Genomic DNA, 20,330 nt, shown 5'->3' on the forward strand with positions numbered 1-20,330 from the left:
GCAAGCTCCACCTCCCGGGTTTACACCATTCTCCTGCCTCAGCCTCCCGAGTAGCTGGGACTACAGGCGCCGCCACCTCGCCCGGCTAGTTTTTTTGTATTTTTTAGTAGAGACGGGGTTTCACCGTGTTAGCCAGGATGGTCTCGATCTCCTGACCTTGTGATCCGCCCGCCTGGGCCTCAAAAGTGCTGGGATTACAGGCTTGAGCCACCGCGCCCGACCGGGACTTTTTAAAATGGACACTGGGAGTCATTGACTATTCTGGGTTAGAGGAATCAGTAACAGAGATTTGTGTTTTGAGAAGAGGATAGTAAAGGCTGGGGAAGTGCAGTGTGGGAGTTACCCAACATTGGGAGCCTGAAGAGTTTCCAGACAACGCCTACCTTTTCTCAGCATGCACTTTTTATACAGATTTTTCTAAGAAAGTACTAGAATGCCTCAAAACCTCAACTGAAACCTAAATTCCTTCCTTTGCCAAATATATTTTTATTATACAATTTAAACACAGAGACAGTATAAAATGAAAAGTTAAACTCTTTTCCTCTCTTTCAACTCATAGTTCCACTACTAACAGTATATTGTTCATTCTTCTAAAAAAAAAAAAAAAAGAAAAAGGCAAAAGGCTTATGTACTCATAAACTTACAATATGCCTTTTTACACATGATGAGATCAGTATTTTGTTTTTTGAGTTAATCTGTCTTGGAGATCTTTCCATATCAGTGCACAGAGACCAGCCTCGTTCTAAAGCTGCAGCGTTTCATCTCAAGGAAGCGCCCTCGTGTATGTAAAAGCAGCTGACCCATATTTAAGTTGTTTGAGTTTTTGTTTCGTTCATTCTTAAAAACAATGCTGTAATGAACCCTTTTTGTATCAAAATGAATTCACTTGTGGTCACTTGTATCAGCTTCTTAGATACTTTCACAGATAGGCTCTCTTGTGTAAAACATAATTTAGCAAAGTTTCCTTTTATGTTAGTAGAGTTAACAGTCACTTATCTTAGCAATGAGAGGGAACACAAATATAGCCTAAAAATAAACCTACTCACAAGATTATCTCAAGGCAAACATTTTGTAGTTCTGGAGCCTCCTGGGAAGACTCTGGGGCCAGGGTTCTTCCTGGCTTCCCACCCAAAGCCACTTATGCAGAATTTCTCATTCCACACTGGGGCAGTCAGCACTCCTTCCCACAGGGACCCAGGATACTACTCTTCTGGCCCCACCAGTAGCTTCGGACTCCCTGGTTCCCATGCTTCAAATGACAATGAAAAGTACATGTGATAATTATCGGAATACAGAATTTTCACACTGAGGGATTAGAGATGATTTATAGTTGACAACTCACATTTCTTAGATATACCAATTACGGCCCAGAGGGGTTGAGCATCTCAGCAATATTACATACCCAGTCTCTGCACAGACCACCCCCTGCTCACCTATCCAGAGCTTTTCCTATTACCTAGTACCAAATAATTGCTGCATCCTTTGCTTAACTATTTCAAAAAGACCATGTAAGCAAAATTCTCTATGATATTCCTCTGGGTATAAATGATGCTTTAAATTAGAAAAAAAAAAAAGATTCTGACAACATATGGAGAGAGAGCACAGATAGTAAGAAATTCAAAAACCTCATTTTTAGATAATTTTAACTTCTTTCTCTACCAAACCCACTGCTAGAATGCCTAGCAAGTTTCAAAATTGGCACATTTAAGTTTCACCTCCCTTCTTCTGGTCCCTTATTGAGGTATTGTTAACAAGCAAATGCTAGTAACACTGCTGACTTGTTATTAGCAAGACAGGTTGCTCTCAAGTTGTCTGCAGCCCTGACAATGGATTTATAAACCTGGGGCTACTCAGGCTGTGATACCTGGAGTCATGTTTTTATGCTACAGAATTTTTTTTTTTTTTTTTTTTTTTTTTGGTAGATGGAGTCTAGCTGTGTCACCCAGGCTGGAGTGCAGCAGTGCCATCTTGGTTCACTGCAACCTCCTCATCCTGGGTTCAAGCGATTCTCCTGCCTCAGCCTCTCAAGTAGCTGGGACTAGAGGCATGTACCACCATGCCGGGCTAATTTTTGTATTTTTAGTAGAGAGGGGTTTTTGCCATGTTGGTCAAGCTGGTCTCGAACTCCTGGCCTCAAGTGATCCACCCATCTCGGCCTCCTAAAGTGCTGGGATTACAGGCGCCTGGTCTAAATCAGGGATTTTTAAAAAGCTCTGAGAAAAATCTGTTCAAAAGTTTTTATTTTTTTATTTATTTATTTTTTTTATTTTTATTTTTATTTTTTTTTGAGACGGAGTCTCGCTCTGTCGCCCAGGCTGGAGTGCAGTGGCCGGATCTCAGCTCACTGCAAGCTCCGCCTCCCGGGTTTACGCCATTCTCCTGCCTCAGCCTCCCGAGTAGCTGGGACTACAGGCGCCCGCCACCTCGCCCGGCTAGTTTTTGTATTTTTAGTAGAGACGGGGTTTCACTGTGTTAGCCAGGATGGTCTCGATCTCCTGACCTCGTGATCCGCCCGTCTCGGCCTCCCAAAGTGCTGGGATCACAGGCTTGAGCCATTTTTTCCGGTTGAAGAACTGTTGTACAATATTCAAGATCTCCATCCCTTAACCCCTGGATCCCAGCTCTGTTACTGCCCTCCAGCAAGCCCCTGCAAGCTGGCGGGGTGGCATAGTTCCTGCAAGAGGAACTACGGCCATATGGTTAGAAACCACCGGATTTGAATATCAGATTTCCTCTGACCTTGGGTAAAAACTTAAGCTCTTGCAGTCTGTTTTCCCATCTTTAAAATGGGGATAATCATGATAGAACTTATTTCAAACTGTCATTGAAGAATGTGGCAATGTATAGAGAGATCTTAGTACAGTGCCTGGCACATAGTAAGTGGTCAAAAACTACTGAGCCTTTACTGCCACACTTGGCACATACATGGGCCAACCAGAGGCAAAAGGCAAAAAGACAGGCAGCTGAGAACAGAAAAAGAACAAGTCTTCAGTATGATTTCTGCTGAACTAATAAAACAGAATAGAAACAGTTTTGTTTTGCTTTTTTTTAAGCCAAGTACTTATTTGTCTCAAAGATTCTTAGGAGCAAAGAGTCATTTCCAGGACTGTTTCAATTGTGACCTGAAAAACTAGATCTGGGAAGAAATTCACTAGAGCAGTCAGGATCATGAGCTGCCTCCCACAGGCCCGGCCACAGAGAGAAGGGCCCAACTCTACAGCTCCTCACTTCAGGGCACTGACCGGGAACAGAAAAGGAGGGAGTAAGAGCAATTTCTCAAGTCACAGGCAGCTTTTCCATATCACTGACTCTCTTACAGCAAGATCTCCTTGGTGTGACCAAGGCTAAGAGTTTCCCTTTTTCTTTATACCTGCAATAAGATATCACCTCAGCATTTACACCCATCAGGGGAGAACCACTGTTCCATTACCTTTTTTTAATTAATAGAAACAGGGTCTTGCTATGCTGCCAGGCTGGTCTCCAACTCCTGGGCTCAGGGGATCCTCCCACCTCAGCCTCCGGAGTAGCTGGGACTTCAGGTGTGGGCCACTACGCCTAGCCTATCACTCCTTGATCATTTTCATCATTGCTTTTGTAGAGTGAATGCTTTTAAAAGCTAAGTGTCGTACGATTGGTTTTTTCCTATTATTACATGTGATTGGGATACTCAAGAGGATGAAAGAAAAGTCGGAATGGCCCACAGGCCAGGACCTAACAGGGTGAGAGAATCAGGGCAAGAATGTCTTACTAAACTAGTGCAGGCCATGAATAAAACAGGGCAGCCCAAGGTCATTACCATATGGTGAATGCTTTGAGAAGCAAGAGATACCAAAGTTCAGAGGTCACCAACTCACCTGTCTCTAGAAGCCAGGCAAGATAAATGAAATGCATGACCTACCAGGAGGAACACAACAGGGAGCAGCAGAGTCTTTGGCCAAACTGCACAAATGCCCCACTAAGTGAGATGGAAATTTTAAAAGCTGAACACAGTGTGTAAGTTGAGCAAAATGCATCTGAGTTATATCTTGGCCAAGGGTCTCATTTTGTAGTGCCCTGCAAAAGGTTCCGATGGGCAAGAAATGAAGACCAAAAAGATCAGTCAAGAAAGGAAAGGGCAGGAAGGAAGAAAGGGCCTGTCTGGGCAGGTAGAATCCCCGGCACCCACTGATGCAGTGGTCAGAAAAGGAAGGTCACAGAGAGGCTGGGATCTATGTCCCACACGCCAGGGGCCTGGGCTGTGAAACCCAGGAAAGAATAGATCAAGGTGTAGACAAAGAAAAGGGCAAACAGGCATGGGGACCACAGTGGCCTTACTGTGGAGTCAGATACTCTGTGAGCCAGGAGTTCCCAACATGCTAGTACTGAAAATGCAATACCACAAGAACACAGTCTGAAAACCTGACACAGGACAACCCAGAACCGATGGGTGCTGTACCCACATACCTTCTGCTCAGGGGAAGGGCCTATCTCAAGGAACACAAAGGCAAAGCCTCACCGGATCAGAGGAAAAGAGGCAAAGGGATGGGACAGTTCCCAACAGGCTAATAAGAACAAGAAAAAAGCCCACATCCTTCCACAGCATTTATTTCATAAGCAAGTATATATTTAGTGTTAATTGTGTGCTATTTACAAGGTCCAGCGGAGGTTACAAAGATAAAAAACCTACAGTTATTGAGAGTAAGTGGCTTATTCTGGGTCAAGAGCAGAAAGAGATTATATGGCACCAGAGTTGACCAAGTCATACACTCAGATTTGGTAACATAACAGCTCGCTAGTTACAGTACTGAAATGCTCATACTCTGTCAATTGAATGAAATGATATATAGTTGATACTCTGAAAAGTGCTAAAAGAGTAGCTCGTATAGCGGGAAAACATTGAGATCATCATCATTAGACTTTCGGACAACAATAGTTTACATCAGAAGAAAATGGAGTGACACATTTAAAATTCTCAAGGAAAGAAAATGCGAGCCACGGATTTTATATCAGACAACAGTGACCCTTAATTATAAAGGTCACAGACCAAGTTTTATCAAGAAATTAGGGAATATTGTTCCCATGATCCCTTCCTATTAAATCTACTAGAGAGAGAGCTTCAATCAAAATGTCTAGAGACACTGATATGAGGACAAGTGATAAGCATGATGTATACAACAACCTGTACAAATAAGACCAAATGAGTATTAAAAGGGAGATATTTTAATATATAACAATAATAAGATCTGATGATGCAGAAGTACTAAACCTTTTTTTTTAACGTGGGGCAGAATTAGTATGGCATATGCCAAAGAAATTATTTTTATTGTTTTCATTAATCATAGCTGGTAATGGTAGTATTAATGTCATTATTTGGAGACTACTGTGTGTGTAATATGGGGTAATCAAATAGGTAATTATATAATAGTCTATTTCCCTTGTGACCAAAAAACCAGGATTTTAAGTGCAGAAGGAAAGGAATAAAAATGTAATATATAAGAGGTTAAACAGAAACCCTATAGTCTCGAATTTGAATTGGAAATAGCATTATGAACTCACAAAGTATTTTATCTTTATATGAGTATTTATGTTTGTGTGTGTGTGTGTGTGTGTGTATGTGTGTTTCCCAGCTCTGACCAATGAAAGGCCTATACTAACCATTCCAGTGAACGAGGATTCCCAGTGTCTGGATTATAGTCTTGAAATACCATTTCTTACTAAAAAAAAAGCCAGGGTTTCTTGGGAAAATGGTTGACTCCAGGTATAGGCAAGAAATGTACAAGACAAGCATGGACCACCTTAACAAATCAAACAGCAGGAAACTAACAAGAATACTAAGGTCAGGTCAGGAGGACTTAGGGGCCAACTGAAGAGGCTCCCATTCATCAAAGATCAGACAATTTGAGTCTCAGTAAAAACTAAAATTTCAATGGAATAAAACCTATAAAATAGATTTAATTCCATGAGCTCATAACAATTAAAAAAAAAAAACCTAATCAGTGATCTTCTGAGAATGACATGAAATCAATTCTTGAAAACTGAGTAAATCAAAGGAAAGAATCAAGCATTTATCATCCCTTTCCTATGTGAATTGTACCACTGGGTAATCAAATAACAGATTGAAAAGGCATCTATCCTCATAAAATTATTCCAGCTAATAAATAAAATCAAAATGATAGAATTAGAGTATCACCATTCTGCTACTGTCCCACTGAATTAACAGATTTAGACACTGAGGATCAACAGCTGCTAACATCAGAAAAGTAGAAAAACCAGACCCCATGTGTCTCCCAGTGAAAGAATACACCATCATCTGTAATCTTGCCAAATGGATCAGACCTGAATCTGATCAAGTCTCTGGATCCAGATACAGGAAACAGAGGGCAAAGTAGTAAGTTAAACTGCACCATGAGTGTGCATCTTTCTTGTTATCAACACTGTGGGAAACTCTACAGATTAAACAGCCCAGGTCCTGCAATAAATAAAACATTAAAGGAAGGAGACTCCGGTAGAGGGATCTGTAGATTAAAAGAGACTTAAAATACATCTTTTTTTTTTTTTTTTTTTTCTTTATCGGTAAGACTAAACTCAGTGGGTCAGGCTGCTCATTTGGGTAATAAAACCATGAAGAGATGCAAGGAAGTAATTACTATAAAAGAATGGCATTTACCTTTGGAGGAACAGAGGGAAATGTGATCAGGATGGGATGTAAGATTTTGGTCCCTTTGGCAAAGTTCTATTTCTTGACCTAAATGCTAGTGATATATATGAGTGTTTGCTTTGTAATAATTCACTAAGTTATGTACATTTGCTTTGTGTGGCTTTTTGATATTTATGTTTTATTTTACAATAAAAGTACAAAAAAAGCATTAAGAAAATCTAGGCATATCTGCACAGTAGACAACTGACGGAAAAAGCTGCAAGGTGTCTCTCAGTGCTAAGTGGAAAGTGCAGGGACCCAGCAATAAATCAGACAGGAACCAGCATCTTATGAACTCTGTTTCAATGAACTTTTCACTTTGAAGGTAAATAACTGAATCTACATTGTTTAATTAAAATTTGCCTTATAACACTTTAAATTATTTTAAAAAGTGTATAACGAATGACATGCTCCAAAATACCACAAGAGCAATCTCAATTCAAAATGATTTCTTAGAGTTGGGTGTGGTGGCATGGACCTTTGTAGTCCACAGCTACACAAAAGGTTGAGGCGAGAGAATTGCTTGAGGCCAAGAGTTTGAGGTTGTAGTGTGCTAGGATTGCACCTGTGAATAGCCACTGCACTCTAGCCTGGGCAACAGAGCAAGACCCCATCTCTAAAAAAACACATATAACAAATAAATAAAATAAAATAATAACCTCTTAGATATCTACCAGAATTGCAACAAACAGCTGGGCATTGGGTTCTCACAAATATAAGATGACACATCTCACACTCCATGAGATGTGGTGTGACCAGCTCTGCACACCCCATGGTTCATCCTTCTACTATTTTGTTGTTGAATGAAATATGGAGACAAGCTTTGTAGCAGAACCAGGCTGGTTGGAGAGGTAACAGCCTTTGAGAGTTCACAGAAAAGGAGGGTGTTTGTGGCACTATTATTGAAGGGTAACACCCTGTGGCACAAGTATGGGAGGCGAGAGCTATGCCACCAGAGCGTAAATCCCAGCATGGCTAGGCACTCACAGCATGTTACTTAACCTTCTTAAGCCTCAATTCCTTATCTGTAAACAAAGATTAACAATAGTATCTTTCTCACAGATCCCTTCTGAAGATGAAATTAAATAATGTGTATAAAGCACTCGGCACAGTACCTGCTGGCCCACCCTAAGTACTCAATAAGTGTTTGCCATGGTTACTGGGATGGTAAACATTTCCGGAAAATTAAGGAACTCTCTATATGATGGATATCTTTCTGGTTGGAATGAAGGATGCTTTCTCCAAAGTAAGTAGTGCTATTTTATAAACCTATGATCTTTAACATTAAAAAATCACTGCTTCAAGATACTTCCAGTCAGTTTTAAAATGAAAAAGAATAAGAAAAAGTCACAGCTACTAGTAATTAAGTATATGTGATTTTCAACAACTTCCATATCATTATTTGGTTTTCTCCTCCCAACTCCCATCATGGGTGGTGAGTTTTAACTCCAATGAAACCTGAGATTATTAGTACCAGGAATACTGATGGCTGTAACTGGCCTCTAGGGAATGGGAGCCCAGGGTTAGTATAGGCGCTTCTTGTCCACCCTGTAACCATGCCCCTTCCCTTCTTCTGTGGGCACAGCCAACCTCCCACAATAGAGGTTCTCCCTCAATGCCCAATACTCACTTTTACAGCTTCCCTTAAGGTTGTGACTCCGTTCTGGCCAATGAGGCCTAAGGAGGCTTTAGGAAAGATTTTACTCCTGGACGAAAAGGGATAAACACTACAGGAGAACCAATTTATTGCTGCCCTCTGTGTCCACCCTTCACACACACACACACATACATCTTCCTGTCTTAAAAAGAGGTTGGCAGGAACCTGTGATACCTGTTGCTGAGAAAGCTGTTTTCTGCCCACAAAGTGGCAAGTCTGCAGATAAAAATGTAACACGCTAAGGATGAGAATAGATAGAACTGATCCCTGATGACACTGTTTAGCCAAGGATCCAATCCTGAATCTACCCAATCCCAGATTGCCCTTCATATAAGATAATTTAATGTCTTTACTATCAAATCACTGTTCATTGGCATTCGCTTAACTGCAGCCTAAAGCATCCTGATCGTAATGATCTGAATTGCGTCCCTCCTGCTATGGTTTTGAAGGTGTATCTCCCCTCAAAATTCATATGTTGAAACCTAAACCCCAAGGTGGTGGTATTAAGAGGTGGTTAGAAGTGATTAAGTCATAAAGGCTTCACCATTATGAGTGGATTAGTGCTCTTACAAAAGAGGTTGAAAGAATTACCCCAGTGCCTTTTGCCCCTCCACCTCCCGTCTCATCTACCATGTGAGGACACAGCAAAAAAGCACCATCTTAGAGGCCCAGAGCTGCCCTCACCAGACGCTGAATCTGTGGGTGCCTTGATCTTGAATCCCCCAGCCTCCAGAACTGTGGAAAATCAATTTGTTATTTACAAATTACCCAGTCTCAGATATTTTGTTACAGCAGTACAAACAGACCCAGAAACACCAAAAAGTTCATATGCTGAAGCCTTAACTCCTAATATCTCAGAAAGCAAATGCATTTGGAAACAGAATTTTTAAAGAGGTGACTCAGTTAAAATTAGTCTTACGGTGGGCCCCAATCCAATTTGATTGGTGTCCTTGTAAGAGGAGAGCTGGACACACAGACACCAGGTGTGCGCACACACAACAAGCTGAGAATCTGTGGCCAGCAGATGTGAGCTAAAATATTAAAAGTTTTTACTCTTCAGCCTGAAGGACAAAAAAAAATCCCTGATAGAAACTTGAGTGTACACTAAAAAATCAAAAGCCCCACACACAGTAAGTGGGTATTTTTCTTCTGTTTTAATTTCTTCAAAAGATCATTGTTTAAAGAAAAAAATAACTATAATTTGTGGGGATTATACATATATATAGAAATAAACCATATGACAATCACGACACAAACGGTGTGGTCTCCTCAGTAGGCCTCCGCATCTACGGTCTCGGTTTCCACAGTTGCAGTGTGATCATAGAGCATGCAGTCTGAAAATAGGTGAGTGCAGCATACAAGATATTTTGAGAGCAAGTGAAGAGAGAAAGACCATATTTACATAACTATTATTACAATATATTGTTATAATTGTTCTATTTTATTATTTGGTATTATAGTTAATCTGTTACTGTGCCTAATTTAAAAATTAAATTTTATCATAGGTACACATATATAGGAAAAAGTATAGCTTATATAGGGTTCAGAACTACGTGCAGTTTCAGGCATAGACTGGAGGTCTTGAAATGATCCTCCCTGTGTAAAGGGGAACAACTAATATCCTTTATAAAGGCAATTGTTACAGACTGAAATATAGCCCCCAAATTCATATACTGAAACTCTAATCTCCCTTATGGCTGTATTTGGAGACAGGCTCTAATAAAGAATCAAGGTTAAATGAGATCATAAGGGTGGGACCCTGATCTAATATGACTGATACCCTATGAAGAGGGAGAGACACCAGGGATGTGCACAGGGAAATGTTCTTGTGAGAATACCGCAGAAACATGGTCATCTGAAAGGCAAGGAGGGAGGCCTCAGGTAAACCAAACCTGTTGACGTCTTGATCTTGAACTTCCAGTCTCCAGAACTGTGAGAATATACATTTCTGTTGTTTAAGCCACCAGTCTGTGATATTTTGTCATGGCAGCCCTTGCAAACTAATACACTTATATGGTACACTATCATCACTAAAGGCAACCATAAAAAAACAGAACTTTCAGGCCAGGTGCAGTGGCTCACGCCTGTAATCCCAACACTTTGGGAGGCCAAGGCAGGTGGATCACTTGAGGTCAGGAGTTCGAGACCAACCTGGCCAACATGGTGAAACCCTGTCTCTACTAAAAATACAAAAATTAGCCAGGCGTGATGGTGTGTGCCTATAATCCCAGCTACTCGGGAGGCTGAGGTAGGAGCATCGCTTGAACCCGGGAGGTAGAGGTTGCAGTGAGCTGAGTTTGCACCCCTGCACTTCAGCCTGGGAGACAGAGCAAGACTCCATCTCAAAAAAAAAAAAAAAAAGAGAGAGAGAGAGAGAAAGAAAGCAGAACTTACGAAAGACTGATTAAAGGGTAAAATGAAGTGTGGATATGCTTATAGGACTTGGGTGGTTAATCCTCTGCCCCGGCCACCTGTCTCCACACGTCACTGCCCAACCTCCACTATCTGCCTCATTTCCCTAATGGTGAGGCTGGAAGGTCCTGGTGTGCTCAACTCCAGGGCAGCAAACTGAGGGATGGCTGACTACAGAGGAAGGCAGAGGCCAGACCTGAATTAGTCAGTTTCATACCTGTCATTCTCTGTTCAAATATTTAAATCTGGAGGGAAAAAAAAAAGCTGTCATTCTTCTAAAATTAGTACTATGTATCATCAGTAGCAGATCTTTATTATTCATAATTTCCATGGCCCCTGTAAGAATAAATTAAAAACTGACTAAAATTCAGAAATAGAGAAGTCTCAAGTACTGGCAAAACCCAAAATGCAAAAGCAGAGGGAGGAAGTTACAGAATATGGCTTCAAAGAAAAAAAATAGTCTGTTTTTCATTTTCTCATTTTCTACCATTATAAAATGAGGGGGACACTCTGAGAACAGAATCGATTCCTGGAGGTACCAGGACCTCAGGATAGGGAACAGGCCTGGGGTAGCGGAAACGGTCCGCTTGGCAACTCCGAGTCCTGAGCTGGGGCTGGGCTCTTCCAAACATGTGCCGCTGTTGAAATAAGGGCGCCCACCCCAGTTCAGTATCTACAAACCACCTGAGTTATCCTTAAGTCAGCTGCCATACTGGATTTATGATGTCAGCATTGTCAGTGACTCAAAGTCTAGATTTTCAACTAATGAACATTGGGCAGACTCTCCAATGTCTCTGTTTCATGGCCTTCAATTCCTGGATCTATTTGTGGGACACCACTAATTGTTTTGGTTGTTATTTTTTGTTCTTGACTTGGTTGCTTGTCAATATTTTGCCAGCCAGTGAAGACCTATAAAAACAACTTTGTCATTTCTTAAGATGGGTACACAGGTGTCCATTTTATATGTGGTGTTCATTTTATATGTTGTGTTCATTTTAATCTTTAAACTTTAAAGTCATTCTGTACTTTCAAGAGCTCTTTCCACTGCCAAAAAAAATAATAATAATTAAAAAAAAAATCCCTACAGCAAGCTGCTGCCTGAATAAGCTTCTTTCTAGAACAAGACAGGAAAATGAGTCACATAAGTATCCCAGGCTAGGGGTTCTCAATTTGCATCAAGCTTCACTGGTGATTCTGACTTACAGTCAGGTTCAGAGCTATAGTCCCAGATGAGCTCTCAAATACAGCACACTGGGTAAGTTCAAAGTTTCATTTGGTGTATCACTTTTGTGGCTGCCCAGAAAACGATGTCCTCCAACTACCCCACCTGGGCAGAGCTTCCCTGCCAGGGAGGTGACAAGCACCACAGGTACACAGGGCAGAGAATCCTCGCTTCTTCAGGAGGCTCCCTATTTACACAGGGTCTCTTACCCTGGCAAGTAATAGCAGCTGTTCTTCAGGCACTATCAGTCATTCCAGGTCGTAAAAGCGAAGGAGCAAAGTGGCGACGTGTGTGCAAACAGAGGTCATCGCCGGATGTTGGGAAGGCCTGAGCTCATTCACCTCTTCCAGGTATACTTCATGAGTCACTAGCAGCCTAATTCTGCCTCAAGACAAAAGGAATTCCATCAGTAAGTGAGGACTGCTCTGCCTTTCAAGAGTAGTCAAACAGGATTTAACCAAACACCTGCCATTTTCCAGAAAACAATCTCAACCCTTTAAAGAGTGAAGAAGGAAAAATAAGAGAGTAGTTTCCTGACCACTGAATGATGGAATGAGGTACTGCACTTACTTCCCAAAGATTTACCTGACCAAAGTTTGTTCTGTAACTTTCACTCTGTCACCAACACTGTCCATGCATTTTTTTCTCAGAAGACCGTGGCATTTCTTTTCGTGTCTGCATGGGTGTGAGGGTCTGAACACAGTCAGATGAGAGCTCAGGACAGGAAAGGATGAGTGTAGTTAGGCCTACATGGCACACACCACAGTCTCCGTCTCCCCTATTTTTGTTGACAGTCACGTTGTAAAAACAAACAAAAAAACAAAACAAACCTCATTTTGTTAAACAAATGATAAATAAGAGTAATAAATACGAGTTGGGAATGAGGAAGGCTTGAGCTAAATGAATTTGGTTTGAAGCCAGGCTTAAAGAGGGTATTGACTGAGTGGGCTGTTGCTTACTTTTTGGCTCCTTTAAAATATCCAAGAGTCACTGTGTGCCTTGCTGATTACTGTGTTCCCAAAAGACCTTGCCCTGGTGCCTAATCCTGCAGATGTGGTCCCTGTCCTGGGCCTCCCGGAACTCACGCAACTTCCCCTGAAGACATGCCAGCCCGATTCCCTTTGCAACACCAAGGGCAGCTGTCTGTCTTAGATAATCTAGTTTCATTCACTACCTGTTTTAAACATGGGAGTTGTGAAAGGCCAACCCACTGCTCACAATTTAACTGTAATAGGTCTTTTGAAAGCTTCCCTCATGCAGAGAAGCTTAATGGGTACTATGGCTCTTCTTCGTTCTCAGGCACATAAAACTCGAATGCCCCGCTCTGGCTCACTTATCTTTGGCAGCAGCGGCAACATTTCCCTTATATAATCATGTGACCCTGCAGCTGGCAATCATTGAAGTTGTGCTACATTCACCCCATTCTCTGGGCTCCTCTGGCATCGTTAAAGGAAAAAAGAATTCATGCTAAAATCACATATGACACAAGTTACTACTTTCCCTCTCTAATCCACTGTGGCTCAGTACTGAGGCTTACTGGAATGAGACCTATTTAGCCAATCTAACCAAGTCCTCCACTTAATAGGTGCCTTCTGCACACTGACACAGCAGAGGAACATCTGCTTTCATCTGCACAACAATCCTACAATGTAAATACTATCCCCAGTTTTTACTCTGGTGAAGAAACAGGCTCAGAGAGCAAAGTAGATTGTCCAAAGCCACACAGCCAACAGGGGCTGAGACATGAGATGCTGATTCCAGCAAAGTCATTTGAACCAACTACTTCTTGACTAAAGTCATCTTTATTCCCGATGTTTAAGGAAACTACGAGTGGAATTTTGAACTTAATTTCATTATCTGTTATTAAAGAAACTAACCCAGAGGTGTTCACAAGTTAACCTGGAGTCTCATTCCTGTGACCACCTCCCCGCAACCCTTGTTTTTTGTTTTTAGTGGAAAAGATCTGTACACCTAGCCCCCAGTCGCCTTGACAGAAACATCACCATGTTGCTTTTTAATCCCCGTGTCCTATACGGAAAAGGGCAAGCCTCGGAAAACAACCTTTTTGGCACACACCCAGCTTTGCAGCCGGTTCTGAACCTCAGCTACCTTGGTTCTGAACCATAAACACTTGCTTCCAGAGATAAAGCAACTGCTCTCTAAAAGGATGGGCTGGGTATGATTTGATTATTGCTGAGCCTGTGACATTTTCAAACAATTCTCAGGTAACTTCTGTCTAATGTAAAACAAAATCCTATGGAATCAGGTTTGTTTCAGAAATACCACTGGTTATTTGAAACAGATGTTGGAAGAAATGTGCTTCTTTGAGTTTCTTATTGTTGAGAAAGACAAATATTTTGAATATCATTCTACTGTCCTGACTAAGGAAGTACCTTTACTTTCCTTGGTGAAACACAAGAGACTTCCAAACCCATTTTTGCCATTAGCAACTTACCTTCGGGGACTCCTTCTTATCAACAGGCATCTTTACGCAAGTTACCTGCCTTCTCAAATCCCAAGGCTTTCATGTAAACATGAGAAGGGTGTGCTGTACCAGGCACAGAGCAGGAGCTCAATAAATGCCTGCTGTGTAAATGAATGGTGCTCTCCTCCTGCAAGCTGGACTAAGGAGGTGGACACCTCCAAAGTTGAGGAACAGCGACCATAGGGTATAAGGCCACAGACCAGGTAGTTTCCAAGATGCCCCTTGGCTCTGCCATTCTAGAATTATCTACCCTCCACTTGTAGCTCATTTCCTCCTCTTCAGGCCAAAATGTAGGCTAAAAATGAACTGACCTCCTTTACATTTTGCAACATGGTTCTCTGTCTCTGTTTTTGTTTTTTACCCTCTACAAATCACTCATTTTCAGCTACTGGGCAGCACAACTGAAGTATAAAAACTTAGAAACTGCAGTTGGCTCAGACTCCGGGGCCAGTCATCGAAACCAGAGACAAGAGTATGGGAAGAAAATTCTTAGCCACAGGGAAACATAAACATTGGGTGTTACGAGGGCCTTTTCAGTGTTTGTTGAGTTCTTGTTATGTGCATTTGGTATTAAATGCAGGATGCGGGCAGTATGAGGACGGGTGAGCTGATAAAAGTTAATCTGGCACCACACAATTCCTTCCCTTAACTTCTGTATCAGAGGCAGAGATCCCTGAGAATGCCAAAGCAGAGGAAATTGTCCACTTTGTTATCCAGGTTGGCCCCTGTGCATGTAGCCATTGCCAAAGTCAATGCCCCTGGCACTGGGATTGTACTAATAGCCCCTATGCCATTCCCCTCTGTGAAAAAGCAGGTGGCCCTTATTGATCATCACTGTTTCTCCCGTCTCCTGGAGGTTATCTCATGTTCAGCCTCTTCACTTGCTATCAGGCATAAATGGAGGGGGTGGAGAATGGACCATTCTACATGATGTAGAGCAAAGCTCAATTCTGAGAACGAACGAAATCTCCAGGAAGGGTGTTACTAGCACACTGGGCTATCTCCTGCAGAAGAGGATTAACTGGATCAATTAAATATGAGACCTCTGCAGTGCCTGGCACTGCAGCAGACTCAACTTTAAAGATCACCTCTGTGAAGTTCTCCAAGCCATAAGTCACATAGAAATTCACTCCTACTCCAACTCAGCATTTCCTAATTAGTACTGTTTGGATGCAATCATTCCTCTCCACACACCCTTTCCTCCATTTCGACAGAATGAGAATTGCAAAGAACTGGCCTCATAAAATACTCTGTTCCTGGCCTCTGCCGTGTGTTCACCCCCAGGTTTCTGCTATTCTGCTTAGGATCCCAGGACAGCCTGTCCTCACAACAGCTCAACGCATACACAACGACTATGTCTAGCAATGTAGTCTGAAATAGAAAATCAAGAGACAACAAACATGAGATTTCTCAACTCACACCAACTTTTCTTGGTGAGTTTAAACACACTGGAACAAAAGGCACACAGAGTAAAAGTTGCCCTTAAAGAAAATGTTTAAAAGGCCCATTTGTGCAGGATCACTGTGCTTTTGGTAGAACCTTGTTTTATTCATTGATTTATTAATGATTCTTAAATCATCACATAATATAGATTAATATAATGGTTTATAAAGTCTACATATGTCAATCCAAAGAGCCTAATACAACACATTCAATATCTAAGGGATTCATATTTTACAGAGGAGTAGGTGGTAGTCTATTTCCCTAAACTTTATTTACTCAGATTACAAGTAAAAACTCAAAAGATTAGGCCGGGCGCGGTGGCTCAAGCCTGTAATCCCAGCACTTTGGGAGGCCAAGACGGGCGGATCACGAGGTCAGGAGATCGAGACCATCCTGGCTAACATGGTGAAACCCCGTCTCCACTAAAAATACAAAAACTAGCCGGGCAAGGTGGCGGGCGCCTGTAGTCTCAGCTACTCGGGAGGCTGAGGCAGGAGAATGGCGTAAACTCGGGGGGCGGAGCTTGCAGTGAGCTGAGATCTGGCCACTGCATTCCAGTCTGGGCAACAGAGCGAGACTCCGCCTCAAAAAAAAAACTCAAAAGATGGGCAGTGAATGGGGGAGGCAATTAAATGTGTATGGAGGAGAAAAGGCATCCAAAAATCCACAAAAAAGCAAATTGTGTTATTAGTTAGAATATTAACAATTACTTGAGGGCCCCTGTAGTCCCAGTTACTCAGGAGGCTGAGGCAGGAGGATCGCTTGAGCCCAGGAGTTCAAGACAAGCTCGGGCAACATAGCGAGACCCTATCTCTAAAAACAACAACAATAGCTTGCTGACTTAACTCCTCATGACAGATCTAATTAGACAGTGGCAATAAATGTGTCTAAGTGTTTAATTAAATGTGATAATTATTTCTTTCCTTAAAGAGAGATGGAGTCATATGTTTACACTGCAAAGCATAACGTTTCCTTCGTTAAAACAGTGTGGAAACACTTCTGTGTAACACAGGATTCAAACCAGGATAAAAATATCGGCTGCGATAAGCAGCACTTAAGAGTGATTTCTCAACTCTTACCTTTACATATGCCAATGCACAATGGCTTCTTAAAGCCTACCCTTTTTGGTTATTTCCTTTGGCCACACAGCTTTGTTATCCTTACCCTCAACGAGTAGTTTCTACTTAGAATGTGATTTGAGCATCTCTTAAGTGGATTATTATCAAGGAAGTAGGAGAATATTCTACTTTCATAGCAAGAAAGTAGCAAGAATAGACTGAAATGTAGAAGAACTCAGAGCAACTATTAAAATTAGATAGGACCCCAGCAACCAGGCAATCACTTTATAGATGAAGAAACCATTTGTATAATACCGCTGTTATGATAGTAAAGCTTCCAATTAATTTTTTAAACGTAGAAATATGTCCTGCACTGAGGGAGTACTGACCCCCCACCTCCCCCTACAAAAATAATTATGTAGGGATAGAATTATCAGTCTTAAGCAATCCAAGGATTTTCTTGTTTCAACACTGGGCACTGAACTACTGTTTGATTCCTTCCATGATTCCTCTAGGGATACTGCTCTTTCTACATAGAGCTTCTGTGTTTTAGAAAATCTGTTGGTTTAGGAATACAGTGTCACTGAAGCAATCAGCATATTCAAGGTGCCTAAGCCTGTTGGGTCAGCCTGGTCTTGAACATGCCTATCAGTCGCCCGGAGTCCGAGGAGCCTGGGCGCCCATCAGGTGTCTTTGAAGCAGGTGCTGAGGGCTGCAGTGCCACATGTGCAGTCATGTATACACACACACACACACACACATACACACACATACACACATACACACACACATACACACACATACACACACACATACACACACACACACACACTTTCTTCCTCAAAGGAAGTCTCCATCCAATGATCTCAAAGCAGGGCTCTGGTCTCTGCCAGTTTTACAATGCAAGGCTGGATTACAATCTCAGGCCAGCACCTCAGTCTGCAATCTGGGGCACCCGGATAACCCGGGCACTGCTTTCGCCAGCATGTGCGGTTACAAGAGGACGTGACAAATAGCGGGAGCCGAGTTACAAAGGGAGGGAAGGAATGAGGCTCAGAGCAGGAGGTGGTGAAGAGGTCGCCCTGAATAGGTAAGGGTTCCTAGCAAGGGGTCTTGGATCCTCAGTGCGGCACTGGAACTGAGTAAAATTACGGGGAGTTTCCGAGGCTGTGCGCTCCTGCACACACTCGTACGCACACCCACCTACACAAGTTGTTCAAACGCACCCACTCACACTCACTCACACTCGCTTGAGAAACTCTCTGAGCCGGAGGCGCGCCCCGAGAGCAGCCCGCAGCCCAGCGGCGGGAGAGGCGCGCCGGGGTGTGCGCGGGACTGGAGCGCCCAGGAGCCACTTACTCGGAGGACTGGCGCGGCGGCGCCGGGACGCTGAGGCGCGAGCTGGGCTGTTTGGCGGCGCCGAGTTCTCTACTCGTTCGGTGGCTCGCGGGCTCCCGCGGACCTTAGCCAAGCGCGGGTTAGAGCCGGCGGGAGAAAAGGAGCCAGGAGCCAGGGGCGGAACTTGCAGGAGGGTCCAGGGGTGTGGCGGGCAGGCCGGGGAGGAGCCGGGAGGTCGGGGGCGGAGCGTGCAGGGAAGGAGGAGCCCAGCGGCTGGGGCGGGGCGGAGTGCGAGAGGAGGAGCCAGGGGTCGGGACAGCAGGGGTCGGGAGTGGCCCAGGCGCAGGAGAGCGCGGAGAAGGGCTGGGCGGCGGCCTGGGAGCCGGACTCGGACCGCGAGACCCAGACCGCTGGGGCGCTGGAGAACAGGACCCGCTTGGGAGATACGCAGAGGATACGCTATTCCTGAGCCCCTCAGTTTCTTCCGTTGTAAAAATGAGACGCCAACCCTCGTAGTGTGTTGAGATGGTAAAATGGGGCCATACACATTTGCATTGTGCCTTGCACTTAAGAACGCGTGAATGTTAGTGTCTGCTGCCATCATTATTGACTACTGCGATGATGATCCGTGAAAGCCTCTAAATTCCGCCGGCTCTTTTGCTGTTCATTTTCTGCTGGCCTTAAGTCTACCCGATGATAGCTGACGCACTCCTGATTCCTGGTTTACATTGGCGGGCAATGCAGGGCTTCCTCTTGGAGTTAAAGACTCATTGGCTCCTGGAAAGCCCTGGCTCTCTGCCGCCCCTGTGCGGACTTAGCTGTGACTGTCCTTGCCTGGGGAGCCCAAGGCTTGCCCTTCTCAGGGGCCACCCGAGACCGCCAGGACGGAGTAGAATCTTACTGTGTAAGTCCAAATTTTAAGGAAAATGAGTCCCGCGGTGAGTTTCCTCATGCTTCCGCCGTGCGTGGACCAGTCAGCTTGGCTTGTCCTCTTGTTCAGAGTCACTTTGCAGGAGCTGGTGAAGCTGCTCCAATCCACATCCAGCTCCCAGCCTACTGATGTTTAAGGATGGTCTCGGAGGTTGGGCTCACTAGAATAAACTGAGTCCAATACTTCTACACAGTTATGTTCAACTGGGCTCTCTGATACCAGGAGCAAGGTGGCGGGGGTTTAGGGTGTTGCAAATTTCAGTGGTTATGCGGGGATTTTCACAGAGCAAGCTTTGGTATCTAATTAGTCTAGCCTTCATGAGCTAATGGTGTCCTTTGGTATTTATTAAAATTACCACAGCATGGGGGGACTTTATGTTTAGTTTTTACCTAAGAGTTAGCTTATCTGCTTCTTGTGCTAACAGGGCCGTTGCTGCCAGGGTCCTTGGACATGGGGGGCCAGCCTTTGGAAACCCCATCTAGTTGTTTTGAGAGCTAGACCACTGGCCTTGGCCAGGGCCCTACAGTCTGGGTTAAAACTCCAACTGCCATTTTTTTTCTTTTCTTTTTGACACATAGAGTGTAAATAGTTTTGTCAGGTCAGGTAGCCTCAGGGCTGGGGCCGATGTGAGTTTTTCAACTCATGAAAAGCTCGTTGCTGTTGGTTGTAATAGATGTAGTTTATCTAATCTACATTTTTATTGACTGTCATCTAACAAAATATTGACTTAAATCCTGTAACTATTTGATTTCAAGCTTTAAATTGATCTGGTATTCCTTGCAGGGCTCCAATTGCATCTAAATAGATGTGAGAGTTGAAAGACCTATAAGGGGCTTCTCTCGCTTTACAATGTCTTATTATTATTATTTTTTCCTCTGCTTGATGAAATGCCAGGGTGAAAGGGATAGCCAAATGGACAGAAGCACAAGTGTCACTCTAGTTATTCAACAGAGTGCCCAGTAAAGGTCCACTACAATACCACCACACATCTGCTTGGGGATGAACACGGGCTGACTGATTGATAAGCTCTTGAAAATTCTTAAGCTCACTGCATCCCTTCAGGTCTCCAAGGAATGCTAAGTTTCCTCCCTGCTGTGAGAGACACGAA

The 20,330-nt window shown here is 43.2% G+C and overlaps 1 protein-coding gene across 1 annotated transcript in view; it reads right to left on the minus strand.

Annotated features, from left to right (window-relative positions):
* TNFAIP8 (TNF alpha induced protein 8) overlaps window positions 1-18,523 on the minus strand; it is a 122,418-nt gene extending 103,895 nt beyond the window's left edge. The window contains exon 1 of the mRNA XM_023197404.3: window positions 18,313-18,523. Coding sequence (XP_023053172.1) covers window position 18,313 — 1 coding nt within the window. The 5' untranslated portion in view covers window positions 18,314-18,523. The remainder of the gene's footprint in view (window positions 1-18,312) is intronic.
* Between the last annotated feature and the right edge of the window lie 1,807 nt (window positions 18,524-20,330).

This window comes from Piliocolobus tephrosceles, chromosome 4 (assembly GCF_002776525.5).
Source record: "Piliocolobus tephrosceles isolate RC106 chromosome 4, ASM277652v3, whole genome shotgun sequence".
NCBI lineage: Eukaryota > Metazoa > Chordata > Mammalia > Primates > Cercopithecidae > Piliocolobus > Piliocolobus tephrosceles.